The sequence below is a fragment of the Rhinolophus ferrumequinum genome, chromosome 3 (assembly GCF_004115265.2).
Source record: "Rhinolophus ferrumequinum isolate MPI-CBG mRhiFer1 chromosome 3, mRhiFer1_v1.p, whole genome shotgun sequence".
Taxonomy (NCBI): Eukaryota; Metazoa; Chordata; class Mammalia; order Chiroptera; family Rhinolophidae; genus Rhinolophus; species Rhinolophus ferrumequinum.
Window position 1 is genome coordinate 34,567,884 of NC_046286.1, and position 20,614 is coordinate 34,588,497.

Below are 20,614 nucleotides of genomic sequence, written 5' to 3' on the forward strand. Positions count from 1 at the left end.
GACATGATTTTTGGAAGCACTTAGAGTAATCTGTTAGGAATAAAAACTGAAGTTTTACCTTTTCAGACTTTAACCACATGTTTTCATCTCTGTTTTCTTGATGGTCCTATGATACTATGAAATTCATTCAGCCAACATTATTATATCCCATCAAACACATCCCCCTCCACTCCCTAGACAGTTTCCTGTTGCTATTAGCTCTCTCTTCACATTTGGCACTTACTGGGTGACAGTATGATTTATTCCTTGACTTTGAGTGTTTTTGTCTTTCTCCTTACTTCCTCATAATGACAGCTTATTGTGGTGACTTTAATGGCTTTGTGAGGTGCTAATTATATTAGTTATCTAAGGGAAAAGAATATTATATTCTTATGATTTTCAGAAGTTCTATTTAAATAACTCTTTTCTAAATCAAGCAGGGTCGTAACTATTAATGAATGAACATTTCTTTTACTTTAGAATGTTTTTTGTATTTGCGCAAGAGAGTCAGCGGCTTATGCTGTCCCTGAAATGTGCCTGAAGACTTCAGATCTATCCTAAGGCATTTTTTTAGATCTCTACAAAGAGTCTGAGCTTGTCACAGAACACAAACAACTTTGAACAACTAGAGAGTAGCTAAGTCTCACTCATTTCTTCAGCAAGCATTTATTGAATCTGGAATACTTGCCAGGGATTATGCAAGATGCTATGGTAAAAAAACACGGGCTCTGACATCAGTAAAACAGTGGGTGAGATATAATGCCGCAGATCTAGCTCCATGACAGCGCATTTGAGAACACAGAGCAAGACCATCTACCGCCATGGGGGAGGTCAGGAAAGATTTCCTAGAAAAGTCAATGCTTGAACTGAATCTGGAACAGTTAGCGTTTTAGGGAGAGTGACAAGACAGAATCCTGAGAAATGAACACTTTGGTGACAAGAAAATCCAGAAAGGCTGGAGTGCATGCTGTGTGCAGAAGAATGAATAGAGATGAGCATCTGGGGAGAGAAGGCAGGAACTCCCGCCATCTGTTACCTTTTCCCTCTCGAGTTACCCAGCCAGTCTCCTCGGTAGAGCTTCTAGACAAACAAACCTCTCTTGCTTATTAAACTCTGTACCAAGTGTTGGATTCTCAAGGGGAGAAAACATAACCTTGCATTCAAGGTCTTCATATAATCTGGAGGCTGCCATATAAGCAAATAATTACAATGTGGTTTGTTAGATATTAAAATGTAGAAGTTGACAGACAAGTGTTAACTGCTTTGGAAGAATCACAGAAATTTCCATAAAAGAAGTGACTTTAGAGCTAGGGTTTAAAGTGGTATTAATGTTGAAAACACTAACGACAACCAAAAAGCCATCTAGGGATGTATAAAGATGATTTTCCCTTGTCCCTACCCACCTAAGCACCACTAGCTACTTTGAAGACAAGCAAAGAAGGTTTCTGGGCTATTAGATTAGATTTTCTCCTGGTTTTATTCTTAATGTTGCCCAGATTAGAGGATCTTTTCTTTTTCTCTTTCTTTCCTTCCTCCTCGTCTTCAACAAACGTATCTTTCCACTGTGCATCAGGACTATGCTAAGCTCTGAGTACAGGATGCTAAAGAACAGGAGCAGTACAGACGTGGTAGTAATGGGAGTAACAATAGCTAACATTTTTTAAGCACTGACAGTTAAATAAAAGAAGTCCATCCCACCTTCACGTGGCTGACAATCTAGTGTGGGGAAGCAGATAGTTTTTTATATGATCACTCAGGGCCAAAAATTTCACAGGGCACCTATTGCACTATTTTTCTCAGTTTTTCAGTATAGGAGACTGAGCCCCAATCAAACCCACATGTTGATAAACAGAAAACCTATCCTGAATGAAGAGATTGGTGGAGAAAATGTGGTAGAAAGAGGGAGCAAGAATATTATGGATATCCAAGGATATCCATATTCTTATTGGTACTATGTATGGGGACAGATATTAACTAGATGTATTGTGGTGATAATTTTGTAATATATATAAATATCAAATCATTATATTGCATAACTGAAACTAATATATGTTATGTGTCAATTATACCCCAATTTAAAAAGAATCCATATTATAGATAAATGATTCAGGAATAATTAGGATACAATTAATTTAAAGTTAATACAATTACAAGTTAGAGTCTGGGGCTTTTTAACCAATAAAGCAATTTGGATTCCTTGCAATCAGCTCTCATTTAGAATGGGTAATGAGTATTTTCTATTTAAACTCTACATTTGTTCCTAATCTTCCCACGTTCCACCAAGGGACAATAAATTTGGGTTCGTAGAGCCTCATTGACTGATTTCCAGCCTGGGATCCACAAGTGTGATAATGGGAGTCTATGAGCCATTTAATAGTTGAAAAAACACCAAGACTTAACATTTACCTGCACAGACTCATTAAAATGTTATGCTTCTTTGCTTTCTTCAGGAATTATATCAAGTTACCGCAGTCACTGGTTATTTTAGGGAGCTTAGCTATTCATGGCATCGTGGAATTTATTGGTAAAATATTGTTTTAAAACATGGGGTAGGCATTGTAATGAAAGAGATCTCTGGTTATGAAAAGCTTAGACATCCAAGCTTAGTTGAAACAAAAGGAACTTGGCCAGCTAATTGAGCAGAATTCTACATAATTAATTTATGAAACAAAAATTTCATAAATTTCTATACAAATGTACATTTCTCTAGAGAGTAAGAGAGTTTTGCGGATACATCTGCATCTCAAAAATGAATCATTACATAAAAGACCATTTTAACAACTTTTATATTTTATAAGGGATGCAATCCCTAGATGTTATATCTTGGACTTCTGGGGGTCACATAAAAAAGGAGAATTGCTTTTTGACTTTGATTTTAATTCAGGGTTTTCAATGAACATTAACAAGGTACAACACTTAGTATTTAGTCTCTTTTTTCAGTGTCTACTTCCAATATGTGCCTCACATGAGATATTCTTACATTGTCCACTATAATCGCAGGCTTTCATGTTGCATTTCCATAAAATAATGTGATGCATGACTTTTTTCCCCCCGAGTTTCTTATATTTACTAGGAAGCTATTTTCATAATTTCTTTTAACAAAGTTATGTAGATTAATATGTAATATGTTGCTCTTACAGAATTATGAAATTTCATGTTGCAAAACGGAAGTTTAAAGAAACATTACGCCCATACGATGTAAAAGATGTCATTGAACAATATTCTGCTGGTCACCTGGACATGTTGTGTAGAATTAAAAGCCTTCAAACACGGTAAGCAAGGAAAATGTTACCTGTTGAAAAGGAAAGGCATAGAAACTATCTGGGAGGAAGTCTGTAGCAGAGAAAACTCTTAAATCCCGTATTTCTAATTCATTTTTAGTGGACAACTGGACTTTACTTTTAACATAGATTGTATTTAAGGATGTAAGTCAAGCATTTAAAGTCTCCAACTGTACAGTGTGTCTCAGTTTCCTCATCTGTACAAATAGGCGTAATGTTAGAGCTTGACTCATAGGGTTGTCATGAGGATTGAATGAGTTAACACAAGTTAACTGAGCACTCAATAAATGTTAATGTTTGCTCTGGTGTCATTTAAATTATTGCTGCTGCTGCTGCTATTGTTTTTGCTATTATCTTAATCCTAACCATCCTTCAGGAATAAGCTAGTCTTTCTCCTTCGTTAACTTTACCCGACTATCCAGCCCACAAACACAGACCCTCCCCTTCTCCAGCCTCCTACAGCATTTAGAATCTAATACAGGCCATAAAAGCACATGGAATCTTGGTACCCTGTGCCAGAGTCGAGACTGGAAAATGACTGGTTGGCTTTTGTATTGTTTCCTGGTTGCAAGTTTGTTCTCCTTGCTCATGCCTAAGACTGGTCCCCTCCCTCCCTTCATGTCCTGTCCTATACGATGCTAGATTCACACTGTCTTTTCCAGTGAGCAGCTTACTGAGTGATTAAAAGGAATGAGTTCAACATGTTATTCCAACTGTGTGATTGTATTATGTTGAAGCCAAAATATTTAGTCAATTCGGTTTTTGGGGTTTTTTTTAAGAATCTTGCTTTACTATCAGGCACAAATTACCAGCATTTGTGATTGAATAGTTCTTAAAGTACAGGGACTGAGTCTGAAACATTTGTTTATATGCTCACAGCACTCTTCTCCCAGGGTGAGGCATATACTAGGCCCTTAGTAAAACACCTATTGATCAATTACAAAAAAAATTCACAATCTGTTCATTCATTCATTCATTCATTCATTCATTCAGCAGATAACTGTTGAGCCTGTAAAGTGTGCCAGGCATTGTGGACATCCAGATATTAATAAAATAATGACCGCTATCCTTTTGAGCTTTCACTTTCATAGACTAGATATCATGAGAGAAGGTAGGCGCTGCCTCTATTTTTATGCAGACAAAGTAAACTGGAAAGTCGAGCCAGTACTCCTGATAATTCAGTTGTAAAAAGAAGAAAGTACTGTAATCCCCATTTAGGCTGATCAAGTCTCCTTGGAAATTATTTTTACTCATCCTGTGATCATGTTACAATCTTCGCCTAGGTGGTTACGGTCTTCTAAGTCCTTTAATAGAAGTATCCGAGGCTCCAAAGGTGTTTATAAAATTGAACTGCTAAAGAATTTGCAGAACTAACCCTGAGTTTCTAGCTCATGGAGAGTATATTCTCCAACTAGAATTCCAGTAGCTTTCTTATGTGCTTATCTCCCACATTATGAGAAGTACAATAAATGTTCATGGAATAATCTATTCTATTAACGTGAAATAATCATAATTATGAGTTTGTAATATTTTAAGTAGTTGAATGCAGGAACTACTTGGTCAGAGATGGCAACAGACAAATTGCTTTGTAGTTTAAAACAATTTTGCATCATGAACCAAAATAAAGAGAAAATTAATCTCACGTGTAATTCTCACATTAAGAAACTAAGCAAATCAACTGGAACAAGTTCATTTTCATTTCATCGTACATAAATTAAAGATAATTGCATTTAGTTTTTCTTTTAGAAACACTTCTTTCTGGCCCAGAGCAACCTCTATCTTCAGCATTCATAATCAGATCTCCTCTTTCTCTGATAGCGTTGATCAAATTCTTGGAAAAGGGCAAATCACATCAGATAAGAAGAGCCGGGAGAAAATAACGGCAGAACATGAGACTACAGATGACCTCAGTATGCTCGGCCGGGTGGTCAAGGTTGAAAAACAGGTACAACTCAAAGATACTGGTTAACTTTTTAGCCAGAATTTTTTTTTTTTAAATCAAAACTGATTATAGGCAATTGGATGTATTTTAATGATTAGTATATTTAAAAAGAAATAAAATCAAGAAAGAGTGAATGAAATGAAATTTTCTTTGTGTTAGACAGTGTTCTGTAACACATTTGGATTTCCATATAAGGAATAGAAAATGTCATCTCATCAAACAGGAAGCAGCTGTAGATTTTCAACAGTAAGATAAAAAGTATTTTTTATTTGTTTTGGTTATTTTCATTGTCTCTCTTTTAGGTCAGTCTTAAAAAAAAAAAAACTCATTATTGCTGTTGTGATACACTGAATGTTTGTTAACCCTGAGGCTGTACCTCATACAAAGACAATTTTCTAGAAATCAAATTGCTCTCCCAATTTAATCATAAATATCCTAGGTATTAATTCTGAAGCATTTTGTGCCTTTATTTTTAAATTCAGAATCACCTAGATTGATGTTTAAGGTCTTGATTTTATTAGAGAACAAGTTCCTTACTACAGTGCAGTGGAGGTCCATAATGTCCGCAGAGAAGAGGCTTAGGACAGGCCACGAGTGCATTTTAAAGAATTGGGAGAGAGGGGTACCAATGGAGCTTGTGTAGAGGCCGATGCATCCCCTGCTCCTAGATCCTCCCACCACAGTCAGACATCACATTCTAAACTGGTACTAAGTGTCAGGACTGCATTATACCTTACACTCAATATTTAACTATATTGGCACAACTTGACTTCATTTTTTAACTCTAGACGTGAATCCCCTTCTTAAAAACAGGTCCTACTCATATGTAACCATTTTCCCCATTTTTAGGTACAGTCCATTGAGTCCAAGCTGGACTGCCTACTAGACATATATCAACAGGTCCTCCGGAAAGGCTCCGCCTCGGCCCTCACTTTGGCCTCATTCCAGATCCCACCTTTTGAATGTGAACAGACCTCTGACTATCAAAGCCCCGTGGATAGCAAAGACCTGTCCAGTTCCGCACAGAACAGCGGCTGCTTAACCAGATCAGCCAGTGCCAACATCTCTCGAGGCCTGCAGTTCATTCTGACGCCAAATGAATTCAGTGCTCAGACTTTCTATGCGCTTAGCCCTCCTATGCACACTCAAGCTACACAGGTGCCAATGAGTCAAAGTGATGGCTCTGCAGCGTCAGCCACCAACAACATTGCAAACCAAATAAACGCGGCACCTAAGCCAGCAGCCCCCACAACTTTACAGATCCCTCCACCTCTCCCAGCCATCAAGCACCTGCCCAGACCAGAGACCCTGCACCCAAACCCCGCAGGCTTACAGGAAAGCATTTCTGATGTCACCACCTGCCTTGTTGCCTCCAAGGAAAATGTTCAGGTTGCACAGTCAAGTCTGACCAAGGACCGTTCTCTGAGGAAAAGCTTTGACATGGGAGGGGAAACTCTGTTGTCTGTCCATCCCGTGGTGCCCAAGGACTTGGGCAAATCTTTGTCTGTACAAAACCTGATCAGGTCAACAGAGGAACTGAATATACAACTTTCAGGGAGTGAGTCAAGTGGCTCCAGAGGCAGCCAAGATTTTTACCCCAAATGGAGGGAATCCAAATTGTTTATAACTGATGAAGAGGTGGGTCTGGAGGAGACTGAGACGGACACTTTTGATGCCATGCCGCAGCCTGCCAGAGAAACTGCCTCTGCCTCAGACTCTCTAAGGACTGGGAGGTCACAGTCATCTCAGAGCATTTGTAAGGCCGGAGAAAGTCCAGACGCCCTCAGCTTGCCTCACGTCAAACTGAAATAAGTCTCTCATTTTCTTTCTAGGCATAGCAGTTCCTTTAGCCATACATATCATTGCATGAACTATTTTGAAAGCCCTTCTAAAGTGGAATTTGCAAGAATCGGGAAGAACATGAAAGGCGGTTTATAATCTTTTAATTGCATGAAAATGCATGTTTCCAGATGGCTGAAATTCCAAGGTACATCAGCATTAACCGCTCATTTAGGAACGTACCTTGAGTTAAACATACTGAGAAACCAAACACCGCTAATGCTGTGGGGTGTATGAAAATTAGGTCGTTTAGAAGATTTGACTCTGTATTTTGAAATTATGGGAGTAAACACCTTCAAATTTCAGCCATTTCTGCTTCGCAATTAAATACAAAATGCATTTTCAAAATTAGGCCATCATGTATATTGAAACACAATGGCTATCATCAATGGCTGCTAACAAGGTATCGAGTCAAGCAGAGTTTGGGAATCATAGAAATGGCTGCTTATTTCAAGATATATTTGCCAACCCATTCCTACTCAGTCATGTTATTATTAATGTAATTCGAATGTCAATTTGTGTGCTTTTGGTGATTTAACGCTGTGGCAAGCAATTTTGCACATCATTTTCATGTTGTTCTTTATGATGAGAATGTTCTTCAATAAGAAAATGTGCAAATCCTGAAATTCAGGGCCAGGGGGCATTTAGACTGACTATTTGACACATTTGACTTCATTGAAACATATTCCCTAATGGCTGAATCAATTTTGTAAGTGGTCAACTTCCGTACAAGCAAGTGAAATGCTAATCAATACAAGGCCAGTGTGCCTGAGCTGATCTCTCTGCAATGGCACCACCCCAGGCTTGCCAATACTGCCCACGGAAAGGGGAAGTGTGAGGAGCTGTTCCCACTAAGTTGATACATAGGAAGGATCCCAGGGAATGAGGCATGTGAGTGAGAGTGAGATGGGAAAGGCTTGAGAAGAGCCCAGACACAATACCGGGAAGTGAAGTTCAAGAAATTGACTTCCCCTGAAAGGGCAATGAGAGAGAAAGAAACCAAAATAAAAGTACTCAATTTTTTTTAGAACATGAATACTGCTAAGGAATTCAACTACCTAAACGTCTTATTCTTATATATAAACAGAGAATTTTGCAAGGTATTTATTTTTTAATATGCCCTGAATGTTTTTTGCTATTATGTAGTACATTTTGCATATGAAAGACTCAAAGTAAACCTCCTTTACCTTTTATACCATAGTGAACATTTTCTATTCTCCCCAAGAATGTTGCCCCAAATCTTGAAATTAATGGTTCAGCTTCCTGGCATAAACATTTACAGTTGGAAGCCAGGTAACACTGGCAGCGTCCGCAAATCAAAACACATCATCATATACAGTGACAGCAAAAAGCCCAAGAGAAACAAAATGAAAAATTACTGACCTGAAAGCAAGCGATGCTGACTGCTCGTTAGAAACCAGTCTGGCGGTCTCAGATCAGTAGAACTTCAGGCAGGGTGATGGCCTTCAAAAGGGAAGAAGTAAGGTAGCATTTTAGTTCAGTTCAACTCTAGCCACAGAAGGACTTTAAGAAAGTGCCACCCCCCCACCCCCATTCTGTGGCCAGTTAGCTCAGTTGGTTAGAGCCTGGTGTTAATAATAACAATGTTGCCGGTTCGATCCCCACATGGGCCACTGTGAGCTGTGCCCTCCTTTAAAAAAAAAAAAAGTCTCCCCCCACCACCCCCTCACCCCTTGGCAGATAGTGCTGCCTCCAGAAAAACTTCAGCAGCCCCAGAAGATCAACTAGGCACCCAAACGCAGGAGGAGGCCCTGAAATCCACCAGTCCTTCCCAGCTCTCCCACAACCGGCCTTCTCCATCCCTGATTCTTTCCTTACTTTTCTTCTCCATAACTACTTATCAGTTTCCTGCCACTATTTTGCTTCTAAACTTCACCAGGCCTTAACCAGCTTCCATACCCAAGTAAACCACTTCTCCACTCTACCTAAAATGTGCTTCTCAACTTTTTAAAATCCTTGTCCCTTTTGATAGACACTGAAATTCTGAAAGCTCCCTCTTCTCACCTGTCCTGATTTCTGATGCACTCCCCTGGGGTGTATTGTTCAGAATCTTCTTGGCTGCTAGAGACACACAGAAGATAGAGTCTAAGTTTTCCACTCCTGTTAAAAAGAGTTTGTCAAGCTTTTAAAGCATGTATTTTCATTTTGGAAACATAGAGTCTTAGTAAATTATTAAATGCAATTTTAATCTACCCATGTCTCCACCCAACCTGAAGTTGTGATACACCCTCCAGAAGGGATTGCGCGCGTGAGCACACACACATGCACACCTCCCCTGACAGAAAGCCAGACACCTGCCAGGCACTCAAAGGAAGAGGAAGGAGGCAGCAACTTTCAGGGAGCACTGATTCTTGGACATATTCTGTCCTGGGTCAAACCCCACTGGCAGCAGGAATTCTGAATGTATTGGGGACCCCTCCATACGCCTCTTTAGGCCTCTAATGCAGGACAGTTCATCCAGCATTGCCGAAGACAGAAGATTCAGAAACAAAACCTAGAAACATCAGTGAGGTCTTAATCATAGAAAAATGTAATAAACCATGTTATGAAAAACTTTTATTCATTGAAGCCATGGCCATTTTGTGTCTATCTTATTCTGGCACAAAAATTCTTGGATGTTAAAAGATAGTTGTATTGTGTGAAACCTGCAGGGTTCTGTCTGTTGTGTTACTCTCTGTGGAGTTGAGGGGTCTCCCATTTACACTTAGCAAAGTCCCATTGGTCGATCCCAAATGGCGTCTTGAAGCAGTTTAGCTGAGCACTGAGCAGCCAGCCACATGCTTTCTCAGTTCAAGTTGTCTGCCTTCTTCAACATGCAGGGTTGATCAAGCTGATACTTAATTGCAAACATCCCAGATATGAGGTTAACTTAAAAATGTTGCTATGTGTGATTTAAATGTTTGCATTGTGTTCAACTAAATTAATATCTGTACATAGCAAGTTTGTTTAAAGATACTTTATTGAGTTTTAAAGTCGTTATCTCCTGTTCTAAGGTGCCTTTCTCACCTCCCATTGACTCAGTGACTCTGAAAGTTCTTAATTTGCAGGTAAAATAAGTCTAACAGAAAAGGAGGAAATCAGGCACAAAGTGACTAATATCTCACGCTCATGTGCAAAGCAAAACTATAAGGAATGATGAAACCTGAGCAACTAAATTAATGGATCACTTAAGAAAATATCATAAATATTAACTTATCTCCCCAGAAGCTGATATTTTTTGCCTTAAAATGACTTGGTTGTGTTTTTGTAAGAGAAACTTAATATAATTATGTGCATTTAAGTGAGCAGTTCTAAAAGTCATGTATGACAATGCAATTGTCTGTTTCCTGAAAACAAATCAGGAATACCATATCCATTTCAAGCTACCATTAAAATGTAATTTCCTTTGCTCTCTTTTACCGGGATTATTTGTTTTAAAGTAAAACATTAAAAAGATGTCTATAAACAGCTAATGTGACTGTTTTTATCTGGAACTAACTGGTTGGTGCTGAACTGAGTAGTGGCAGTGAATCAAACTGCCTGTATACCAATTTTGAGCTAAAATATAAAAAATATTTTTTCGCAATGTTGCTGAAGAAATAATTGGTAATTTGGGGAGAGGTTTGTAAATGTTTTTGAGGGGTTCATTAGAAAAATAATTTGAAATTAATTTGATGGTTTTTTTAGTTTGATATGTCAAAACTAAGATACCAATGTATGTGAGCTTTGTGTTAACTATAATAAAAGGGTTTGTTAAACAAATGATAAGAAATGGGGACCAGGCAGGTACCCAAATACTGCAGTCCCTTGCTACTCAGAATGACCATTTTTAGCACCTACTCAGCTCTGACTTACCAGGGAAGGGCTTTTGCTCCAAAAGGGATTTTCTTCCCTCTTCCCTAAAAAGTCCCATTCTTTCTGTTTCTCTAGCAATTTTACACTGTGTCTCCATGATTAATTCCAGGGGAATTATTTTAATGGACGCTGAGAATGTTAGACCTCTAGAACATAAAGCAACAAAGCCCTAACACAGGTGTTTTAGACAGGAGGAAGAAGACTGAAGGAGGGTTACCCTGGGGGGTAATCTGAGGGGACTTCCCGACATGGTTCTAATGAGATCAAACCGGAGTGTGCCTATTCTGCCACCTTCTAGAAAGACGAGTGAAAATAAAACTGTGTGTGGAACATGCTTGCTTGACCAACTTTAAAAGTGTAACCTGCTTCCAAACACTTTAGGAACTACGTTAGCAGTACCTCTCAGCACTGCCATTTAAAAGGAAAATACACTAACAACAATTATTTTATCCTAACCATTGATAAAAACAGGCTCCCAGACCTTGAAGTGGCCACTTTTATTAACCGGGTTTCAAATGCTTTAAGACTCTAGTACAGTAAATACTGTTTCTTTTAAATTTTTTCTATTTTCATTAATTACAATAAGACTTCACCCTAAGCCTACCTAATTCCAAATCATTGAGGTTTTTACTACATTTCAAATCAGAAATTTATCAGATGCATTATGTGCAAACTATAGGTTTATGCACTGACCTGGACATCACAGCACCACAAAACTGGTGAATGGAAAAAATTTTCTTGTTCCAACCAATAAATAGTAACTCCAAAGTTACGTTGCTCTGATATATTTCTCTTTGCCCATTCGCATGAATCACTTCATTTCTATCACAATTTTGTTGACCATCCTAGAGTATGCTCTAGGATAGACAGGCGGGTTCTAGTTTTCCCACACACTGTCACAACTACACCAACTTTTTCAACTTGACACCAATATGCTTTTTCTCCCCCCTTTCTTCCGCCTCCCCCAACTCCCACCACTCTGGTACAAGTGGTTGTTTCTCAGTCTATTTGTGTAGGACACAGCTACCTGGCCCATGCTGGTATGAGGAGCCTTGCACTCCCCCTGGCTGAGGCAGTCTGTCGCCAGTAGTCAGTTGGCCACTCACGGCAGCTCACGGCAGTCCCACGGCAGCACTAGATGTAGAGGGCACAGCTCACTGGCCCATGTGGGAATCGAACCAGCAACTTCTGCATTAGGAGCATAGTGCTCCAACCACCTGAGCCACCAGGCCGGCCCCATGATATGCTTTTTTTCTTATTGTTTGGGATGCTCATCTCTCCATTACTTGCTGTTTCTTCCCTCCCTTTCTTTTGCCTACACAGCTGTGACTACATTCCAGGATTGCCAATCCCCTGCGCAGCCCCGCGGCCCCAAGGAGATACTCACACCTTCTTCTTGCTACATACAGCTCAGGGCACAACTCACCCTCACGTGAATCATGAGAACATCACCCACACACATCCCAAGTCATAGGTGATTCTGAGCATCTCCGAAGCTTCTCACCTGAGCCCTCTGGGCAGTGTTCCAGCACTGCCTCCCATTACCAGAGATCCCACCGTGGGCAGGACTTCGTGGGGAAGCCTCTGCCATTCCAGGATGGGAACTCCCTACCTTTAAGGAAGTCTGTTCTGCTCTGGATCCCCAAGGCCCTGGGGGGCTCCTGTCACCCCTTTCCTTCCCCAGATCTGCAGCCTCTCACTCTCACTCTTTCCCCGCATAAATATGAATAAGCTTCTCCCGTGTTGCCAGTAACACTCGAGAACGTACCTTTCTGTAGTTTACTCTATATCTCACCTTTCTTTTAGAACCAAATTATTTATAAAATAAATTATATAACATTTTTCCATTTCTACATCATCCATCTACTAACCAGCACGTGACAGACCCCTGCTTACCCAACACCACAGAAAAACTGCTCTATGAGTTAATCCATGACCTTCTAGAAACTGATTCAATGGACACAGTCAATCAGCATCCCTTTTGTCCTTTCTGAGGTAGTTGACACTGTAACCATTCTTTCTCTTATGACTGCTTCCCAGTTTGTCTCCTACCTGTCTGGCTCAATCATCTTTATTCACTTTTCCAACTTTCTTCTTGTTTTTTACCACTTAGCTGTCAGTGTTCCCACAGATTCCATCATCCCCCTCTTCCCTTTTCTCCTCACCCCTCACGCTCTCCCCCAGGTGGTCTTCTCTGTGATCTCAACTACTAATGCAGGATGAGCCCCCCAATCACATATTTCCTGCTCATATTTTCCTCCTGAGCATCAGCCTTAAATGTCTTCACTTGGGCCCAAAGTCACTCCAGATCCGCCAGGCATCTCACTCACATTACAACTTAGGCTCCTTACACCGTACCACGCAGTAGGCACTCAAGGTTGAAGGAATCAAAGTGTCTTGGTCTCCCTGCGCCTTAGAGTAACTTCCAACCCGCAACTTCAGAAGCCTTTCAGTCAAAAGGAGAGTGATCATCAAGCTTCATGCATACTGTCACAGATTTAATCTGTTACTTCTCCTTTGTACTTTTCTTTTTTCTTGTTTTTTTAATTAAAGTTTGTTGGGGTGACAATTGTTAGTAAAGTTACATGGATTTCAGGTGTACAATTCTATAATCTGTCATCTGTATCTCACATTAGGTGTTCACCACCCAGAGTCAGTTCTCCTTCCATCACTATATATTTGGTCTTCGTACTTCTCTAAAGAGATCTGAGAGGAAATTCATTAATGCCAAATAACGAGTCATCACGTTTCGACAGGACCTAATAGAGCAGCCCCTCTCTCATTCCCACCTAGGCCTCAGCATCTTCGGCCTCCATCCCTCTCCATCCCCTGAACACAGTTGGCTCACACCCCATATATGATGCCCCTGCCTGGACTTTGCCCCTTCACTGGGAAGACTGACTTCTCTCAACTTCACTGTGGGCTCCGAAGAAAAAGGGGAGTCTCATCACCCTACCCCTGTACATGAGCCCTATAATACCACATTCCTGCTCCCCGCTTCTCTTTACTCTGTATCCTACCAGTGCCTACCAGGCCCACAGCCAGAGCCGGCCTACAGAGTCTTTGGGTCCCAGACTTTAGAATAACGACCCTGTGTCATGCAGGGTCTCTGGCCCCGCTCCCTGCACAAGAACACAGGATATGGTGAAGCCAAAAAGGAGCACCCATGGAGCCATAGATAGGGAAGTCATACCACTATATTCTCACTGGCAGTTCGGTTGGAGACACAGGAAGCAGGAGCCACAATCCACCATCCGCTTCTCTGCCAACCAACCCACCCACCCACCCTCCAGGGTAGCCACTTCAGTTATATCAGTGGCTAATAGCTAACTGGTTACAGCTGATGGCCACCCAGCCACAGTGGATGGCCATCTCATTATAGCTGATTATAACCGAGCCAGCACCTTTCCACGTGAGGCCGAGAGCCTGGAAACTGCTCTCTGAGACTCTGTCCCCATACCTGCTTAGTTACTGCCCAGTATTGTGCCAATAAATGCTTCCCAAGTATTATCTCATTTACTCCTCACCACATTACCACAGGCTATCGGTATAAGAAAACCCTGGCTGAAACAACCTTAAACATCAAAGACATTCTATTATCTAACATAACTGAAGTCCAGAGATAGGATGGCTCGAGGCAGAGTATAATTTGCTCAATTACATCATCAAGGTCCCAGGTTCTTTCTCTCTCTGCTTTCCTCCTTGTTTGCAGGATATTATTAGTGGTTCCTCTCATGGTCCACAAGATGGCTTCCAGTGGCAATCGGTACCACATACCTCCTGGATCACATCTAAGAGAGGTGAGGAGGTGGGGACCCCTCCACTCAACTGTGCACTATCAATCCTTTCCTGACACCTAATTAGACTAATACCGGTCACATGCTCATTCCTGAACCTGGTAACAGTCACCATGTGAAGCCAATCAGAACTCCCCCTTTGAAACTAGTAAGGAGAGACCTACAAAATTATAATTCTGTTAGAAGAAAGTCAGTGAATGGATGTAGGCAAAATACATATATTTGCTATATCTGTATAGTTACAGGTAGTTACTATTAGATGAGAAAACTAATGCACTGAGAAATCAGTAACTTGCCAAAGATCATAAAGCTATTTAGTGGTAGAGATAAGGTTTAAATGCATTTAGTCTCGCTCCACTGTTTGAACATTAATACTTGAGCTGTGCCCACACAGCTATCTTTGTGACTGTGATTTAGACGTCAGAATTACAGCTCCAAGCAGGTAGAGTGTTAATTTAATAATTCTTGTGTGAAACTTAATTGAGGGAGAGAATAGTCTTTTTGCAAGTGTCTTTAACACATGAAAGTTTTCCCTTTATTTTATGAGCCATTAATCTTAAATTATCAATTAGGGAGTAAGCATGATATTTCCTGTGAGAATAGTATGCTTTGGTTTTCTTCCAGACAGATTCGTGTTTTTCTACCATGAACCTGATCTAACTTTTGTGTAATAACTGGCCAGAAACCATGAAATTAGCAAATCTTGCTTGCTTTGAAATGTATTAAAATTCAACCATTGCTTAGCACTTCCACTACTCCACCGCAGTTACGGCACCATCTTCTCTCCCCTAGAGTCTACAATAGCCTCGTGATGGACAGGCTGCTGGGGAAAGTTGAAGTGTTCAAGTGAGGACATGTTTAGCTTGCCATAATCTTGGGTAGAGAGCTCCAAATATGGATTTGGCATTCAGGAAAGTTCTGGGATGAAGATTCAGGAAGCGTTACTAATCAATTTATTCATGGCTTGTGGGACCTCAGAATCCTTTGTTCCAGAAACCACCCCCTTTGCCAATCCTACCCCCAAACTTCTGGCAGTCAAGGACGATGCCTAGGTACGTAATGTTCACCAGGCTGCCTGGCTGCCTACGTACTTCCCCAGGCAGGTGGGATGGGACCATTTCGTCTCATCTAGACACACCCCTCCACAAACCTTTCTTCTCTCATTTGTCTGTTTTTTAAGGTACGGGGTTGTGGGGGGTGGTCCTGGAGTTCTTAGGCGGGTCCTTTCTTTTCTAGAAGCCTCTGTTTTCAACCCGGAGCAGCCTGACCAGGCTCTGGGTCTGAGAGAAGCAGTTTGTGAAAGAGCTGTCTTTTCTGTGTCTTACTCCTTTACGGGGCTGCCTCCCAGAGGCAGCAAAGGTGGTGCATCACTGTTCCCCAGATCTTAGCAGTGGACCAGCCCAGAAGCCCCTGCTGTGCCAGAGAAGCTTATCCAAAGGAAAGATGACAGCACGCCAAAGGCTTTGCATATTGGCTCACTTATTTTATTGGATATCTTTGCCCATAGAAACATTTTCTTATGTTTAGGAGACATGTCTCTCAGACATGCTTATAAGGTCTGAGAACAAGATTAGGCCACAAAATCAACATAAACGCCCGTACATCTTTCTCAGTATAGCTAAGCCAAAACTTCCCCTCACATCTCAACACCCAGGGGAGATCAGTCTTTTATTACCTACAGAGTGAAATCTAATGGAATCTAGAAGAGCCAACCGATTGGTAAGGGGAAGCCTGACAAAGCCTGGGATGGACAGTCCTGCCCATCCTGACTGGCGAAGACTGGGCCGTGGGGTAGAGCTGCATGCCGGCGGCAGCTGCCAGGTAGTCCTTGGTCAGTGGCTGGCTCCGGACATGCTGCAACATCTCGAGACCTGTGGGGAGTGTCCTGGTGAGGTAGAACTCACAACTGGGACCCCTGCCAGACCAGGACCCCCAAGGGAACACTGAGGGGTGTTGCCCTAGCCCAGGCCTTCCTGGATGCCTCATCCATATCTTGCTGTTACCTTCCCGTAACTCCCAGACTGTATACCATGAAAATAGCTTTGGTTCCAGGCCCCTACTTCTCAAGGGCTCCAGGCAACACCTGGATTTCCCAGCCACCCAACTAATTCTTGAAGAAACCAAGATGCCATGCAACTCCACCATCAAGCCCTCCACCACAGTCAGCCAAGGACGTCTACCTCAGGCGTGCTGATCGGGGTCCCAGCTCTCCATGTTCCAGATGATGAGCAACAGCCGCTGCCTTGCCTCCAGTGGTCCGACTACGGTGACACGCTTCTGGCCTGTGGCTGTGAGCCACCCTTCCAGCGAATGAGGGTGTGGCTCTGTACTTCAAGGCGGTGAAGGTCTGCCTCAAGGCGGCCCGTTAACCCAAGGAGAGACCGCAAACTGCCAGCATGGGCAGGAGGTGGTTCCGGGATAGAGCCCTGGGACGGATGGAAGGCTGGCAGCCCCAGAAGAGAGGGATGGGGTGGAGCATAGGGAAGGGTCACCCACCAAAGAGGCACTTCTCCTGCTCCTCTTCCATGTAAAACACCAATGGAAGCTAAAAGTTTTCAGGCGTGGTCCACCATGGCTCCTCCCAGCAAGCACTTGTTTCCATGTCCTGAACTGCTCCTACCTGATCCAGAATAGGGGCGAGCTCAAGCCACCTGTCAGAAAAGGACTTTGAAGTCAGGAAAAGCCCAGATCCTGTGCATCTAAATAACCCCACTTCTTGGACCACCTTAGGGAGTAGTGGCCTATCCCTATGCTTCTCAAGAAAATCCATTCCAAGCCTAATTCTTTCGCGCCAAATTGGATTATCTGATTAGTGCTTGCCTCCCTGATGCCCAGCAATTCAAAATTATCTTCACTATAATTTCAAAAGATTTGGGAGCAGGGGTGGCCGGATGGCTCAGTTGGTTAGTGTGAGCTCTGAACAACAGGGTTGCCGGTTCGATCCCCACATGGGCCAGTGAGCTGCGCCCTCCACAATTAGACTGAAGACGAGGAGCTGTAACTGAGCTTCCAGAGGGGTGGCCAGATGGCTCAGTTGATTAGCGCATGAGCTCTCAACAACAAGGTTGACAGTTCAATTCCCACATGGGATGGTGGGCTGTGCCTCCTGCAACTAAAGATGGAAAACGGCAACTGGACTTGGAGCTGAGCTGCGCCCTCCACAACTAGACTGAAGGACAACGACTTGGACCTGATGGGCCCTGGAGAAACACACTGTTCCCTAATATTCCCCAATAAAAAGAAAAAATTAAAATAAAATAAAAAAGATTAACAGAAGCAAGTAAGCAAAGGTGGAAAGGATATTCCAGAAAAAAAAAATATATATATATATATCTATAGATAGATAGATAGATAGATAGATAGATAGATAGATAGATAGATAGACAGATAGATATTTGGGAGCAAATCTTTTGGGCATGAACCAGGGTAGGGTTTGAGGGATGGAAAGTAGAGCAAGAAGGTCCTAAAATGGCCTCCCTAGATTTAGATAGGAACTGTTTGTGTCTGTTCACATTGCTATAACAAAATGCTACACACTGGGTGGCCTCCGGACAAGTATTTATTTCTCACAGTTCTGGAGAGTGGAAAGTCCAAGATCATGGCACCAACAGATTTGGTGAGTGCGGAGAGCTTCCTGGTTCACAGACAGCCTATTTTTCAATGTGTCCTCACATGGCTGAAGGAGCAAGCAAGCTCTCAGGGGCCTCTTTTATATGGGCATTAATCCCATTCATGAGGCGGAGCCCTCCCACCTGCTAGTGCCATCACCGACATGTGAACTGGGGGAGCACACAAACATTCAGACAATAGCAGTTACTGCCCGCCAACCAGTGACTACACATGAGTAGCTGGCCAAAGCTGAGTTTATTCAGTGTGCTGCACCGAGAGAGAGAAACAACACAGGAGTACAAAGCCTCTTCATAGGAAGGAATTATAGGGAGCCTGTTACAGGATTTGGCTGGGGGAGTCTAAGGAATGTTTAGAGAAACAGGCCAGTTTTGTAAAAATCAGGCAATTTGATGGTTAGCTTAGCAATTTTTATCCAAGAGACAGGGAGATCCGTGTGGTCTTCATAGCAGAGTGTCATTGTCACTGTCTGGTTTCAAACATATGTATAGAGCGGTCTTTCTACATCTTGTTCCATCACAATCACTATTCTGCAAGACACATTTATGTTTAGTAAGGAACATTGGCGTTTACCGGTCAGCTTCCAGCAGCAAGCTCCTAGGTCTGTTTTCTTTTTACTTTTCTTTCTTTTTTTTTTTTTTTTTTTAAAGATTTTATTAGAGGTCTTTATAGAGCGAACATCCAGACTCCAGATCCAGCTGCAAGGAGACCCTGCTAAGCTGTGGGTACTGGCTGGGGCATGGCAGGTGGCTCTGGCTTTCCACCATTTTGTTCCGAGATGGGGGTGGTGGGTGGTATCTCATCTTTGGGTTCCACAATGCTCACATGGTCACGCAGGGCTTATTAGGGCCAATCTTACCCCTTGGGTCCCAAGGAAGCATGCTCTTCACTTTGATGCCCAGCACACCCTGCCTGAGCAGCACACAGCGCATGCCAGTGTCAACAAATAGTTAACAGGGTCATCAGACCATCAACAAACATCATGGATTTAGCCCTCTGTCCTCGGAGTTTCCCAGACACCCCGACCTCGCCGCCTTTGGCCCCACTCTCCATGATGAACTGCAGCACACCATAGCAGGTCCTGCGTACAGCAAGGCCTCCTAGGAGTTTGTGATGCAGAGACTCTGCCTGGCCAATTGCACACAGACTTCTCGTGGCCACCTTCTCGGCATACAGCTCTACACTGCTCTCAGGGAAGCCAAACCTCTTCTGAACCACAGCAGTCAATTCCCGGATACTTTGGCCCTTCTCACCAAGAACGTTCTGTGTCCTGGTGGCCAAAATAATGATTTCTGTCCTGGTCAGTGTAAGACTGACCTCAACTCCAGAGTAGCCATCTTCAGCCAGCTCCCGCGTGAGAAACTCGTACCATTGGGCTTTGAAGATGCCATCAACAACAAACTTCCACTTCTTGGAAATTTGCGTTGCCATCTTGCCACCCTGTGCTGCTGAAAAAGAAGCGCCTTTTTACTTTTCAATCTCCCCTTTTAGCCAAAGACAAAGTCAGCCCTCGGGACATTCATTTGCAGGGTTCAGATCCACATCAGAATCCATTGATCACAAGGTTATTTGGAGAACAGTGTGGGCATCTGCATTACAGTTAGTCTCTCATGTGCCTTTTATTGCAAGATGAAATGTTGAAACATGTAAAAAGACAATGAATGCACAGCAGCATTTAAGACTGGACAAGATGCATGGATCACTGGAGTTGTACAATACAGTTAATTACTAGAAACAAAGCGATTACTAATGCTATTAATGCCCTGCAAAGGAAAGAGCCTAGATTTCAACACCTGGCCACGAAATCAGGTCCTTAAATCCATCTCAATCTGTTATAGAGAGCCAGGTAGTCTTTTCTTTTAATTTAACCACAGACTATTCTGCCTGACCAATAGTGTTTTAAGTAGCTCCCACGAGCAGTATAAAACCAAGTTCTTAGCTAGCCAAGAAGAGGCTAAAGTCTATATAATCATCCATATCCACCATGAAACTTTTTAAACTAGTTTATTGGACCTCCTGAGCAGAGGTAGTGTCACTCATGACTTCTGCTAGGGTCAGAGACAAATTTTGTACCATCTTTTCTTTTTTTCCTTCCGCTTTTTTATTTTCAATTACAGTTGACATTCGATATTGTTTTATATTAGTTTCAGGTGTACAGCATAGTGGCTATATATTTATATAATTTACAAAGTGATCCCTCCAACTTTTCTATTAGGTTGGTGCAAAAATAATTGCGGTTTTTGCAATTATTTTTAACCTTTTAAACAGCAATTACTTTTGCACCAACCTAATAG

General features: G+C 42.1%; 2 protein-coding genes and 1 pseudogene across 3 annotated transcripts in view; 1 reads left to right on the top strand and 2 right to left on the bottom strand.

The window, feature by feature from the left end:
• KCNQ5 (potassium voltage-gated channel subfamily Q member 5) overlaps positions 1-11,849 on the top strand; it is a 532,349-nt gene extending 520,500 nt beyond the window's left edge. For both annotated transcript variants that reach the window (XM_033102968.1, XM_033102969.1), the window contains 3 exons: positions 3,120-3,251; positions 5,079-5,205; positions 6,052-11,849. In XM_033102968.1, the coding sequence (XP_032958859.1) occupies positions 3,120-3,251; positions 5,079-5,205; positions 6,052-7,014 (1,222 nt within the window). In that variant the 3' untranslated portion in view covers positions 7,015-11,849. The remainder of the gene's footprint in view (positions 1-3,119; positions 3,252-5,078; positions 5,206-6,051) is intronic.
• Positions 11,850-16,874: 5,025 nt separating this feature from the next.
• KHDC1L (KH domain containing 1 like) lies at positions 16,875-17,295 on the bottom strand. Its single transcript, XM_033103294.1, is given in 2 exon segments — positions 16,875-17,040; positions 17,186-17,295. Coding segments are annotated over 2 exon segments (276 nt in total).
• A 1,739-nt stretch (positions 17,296-19,034) lies between these two features.
• Positions 19,035-19,751, bottom strand: LOC117020496 (40S ribosomal protein S3-like; annotated as a pseudogene).
• Positions 19,752-20,614: the final 863 nt, after the last annotated feature.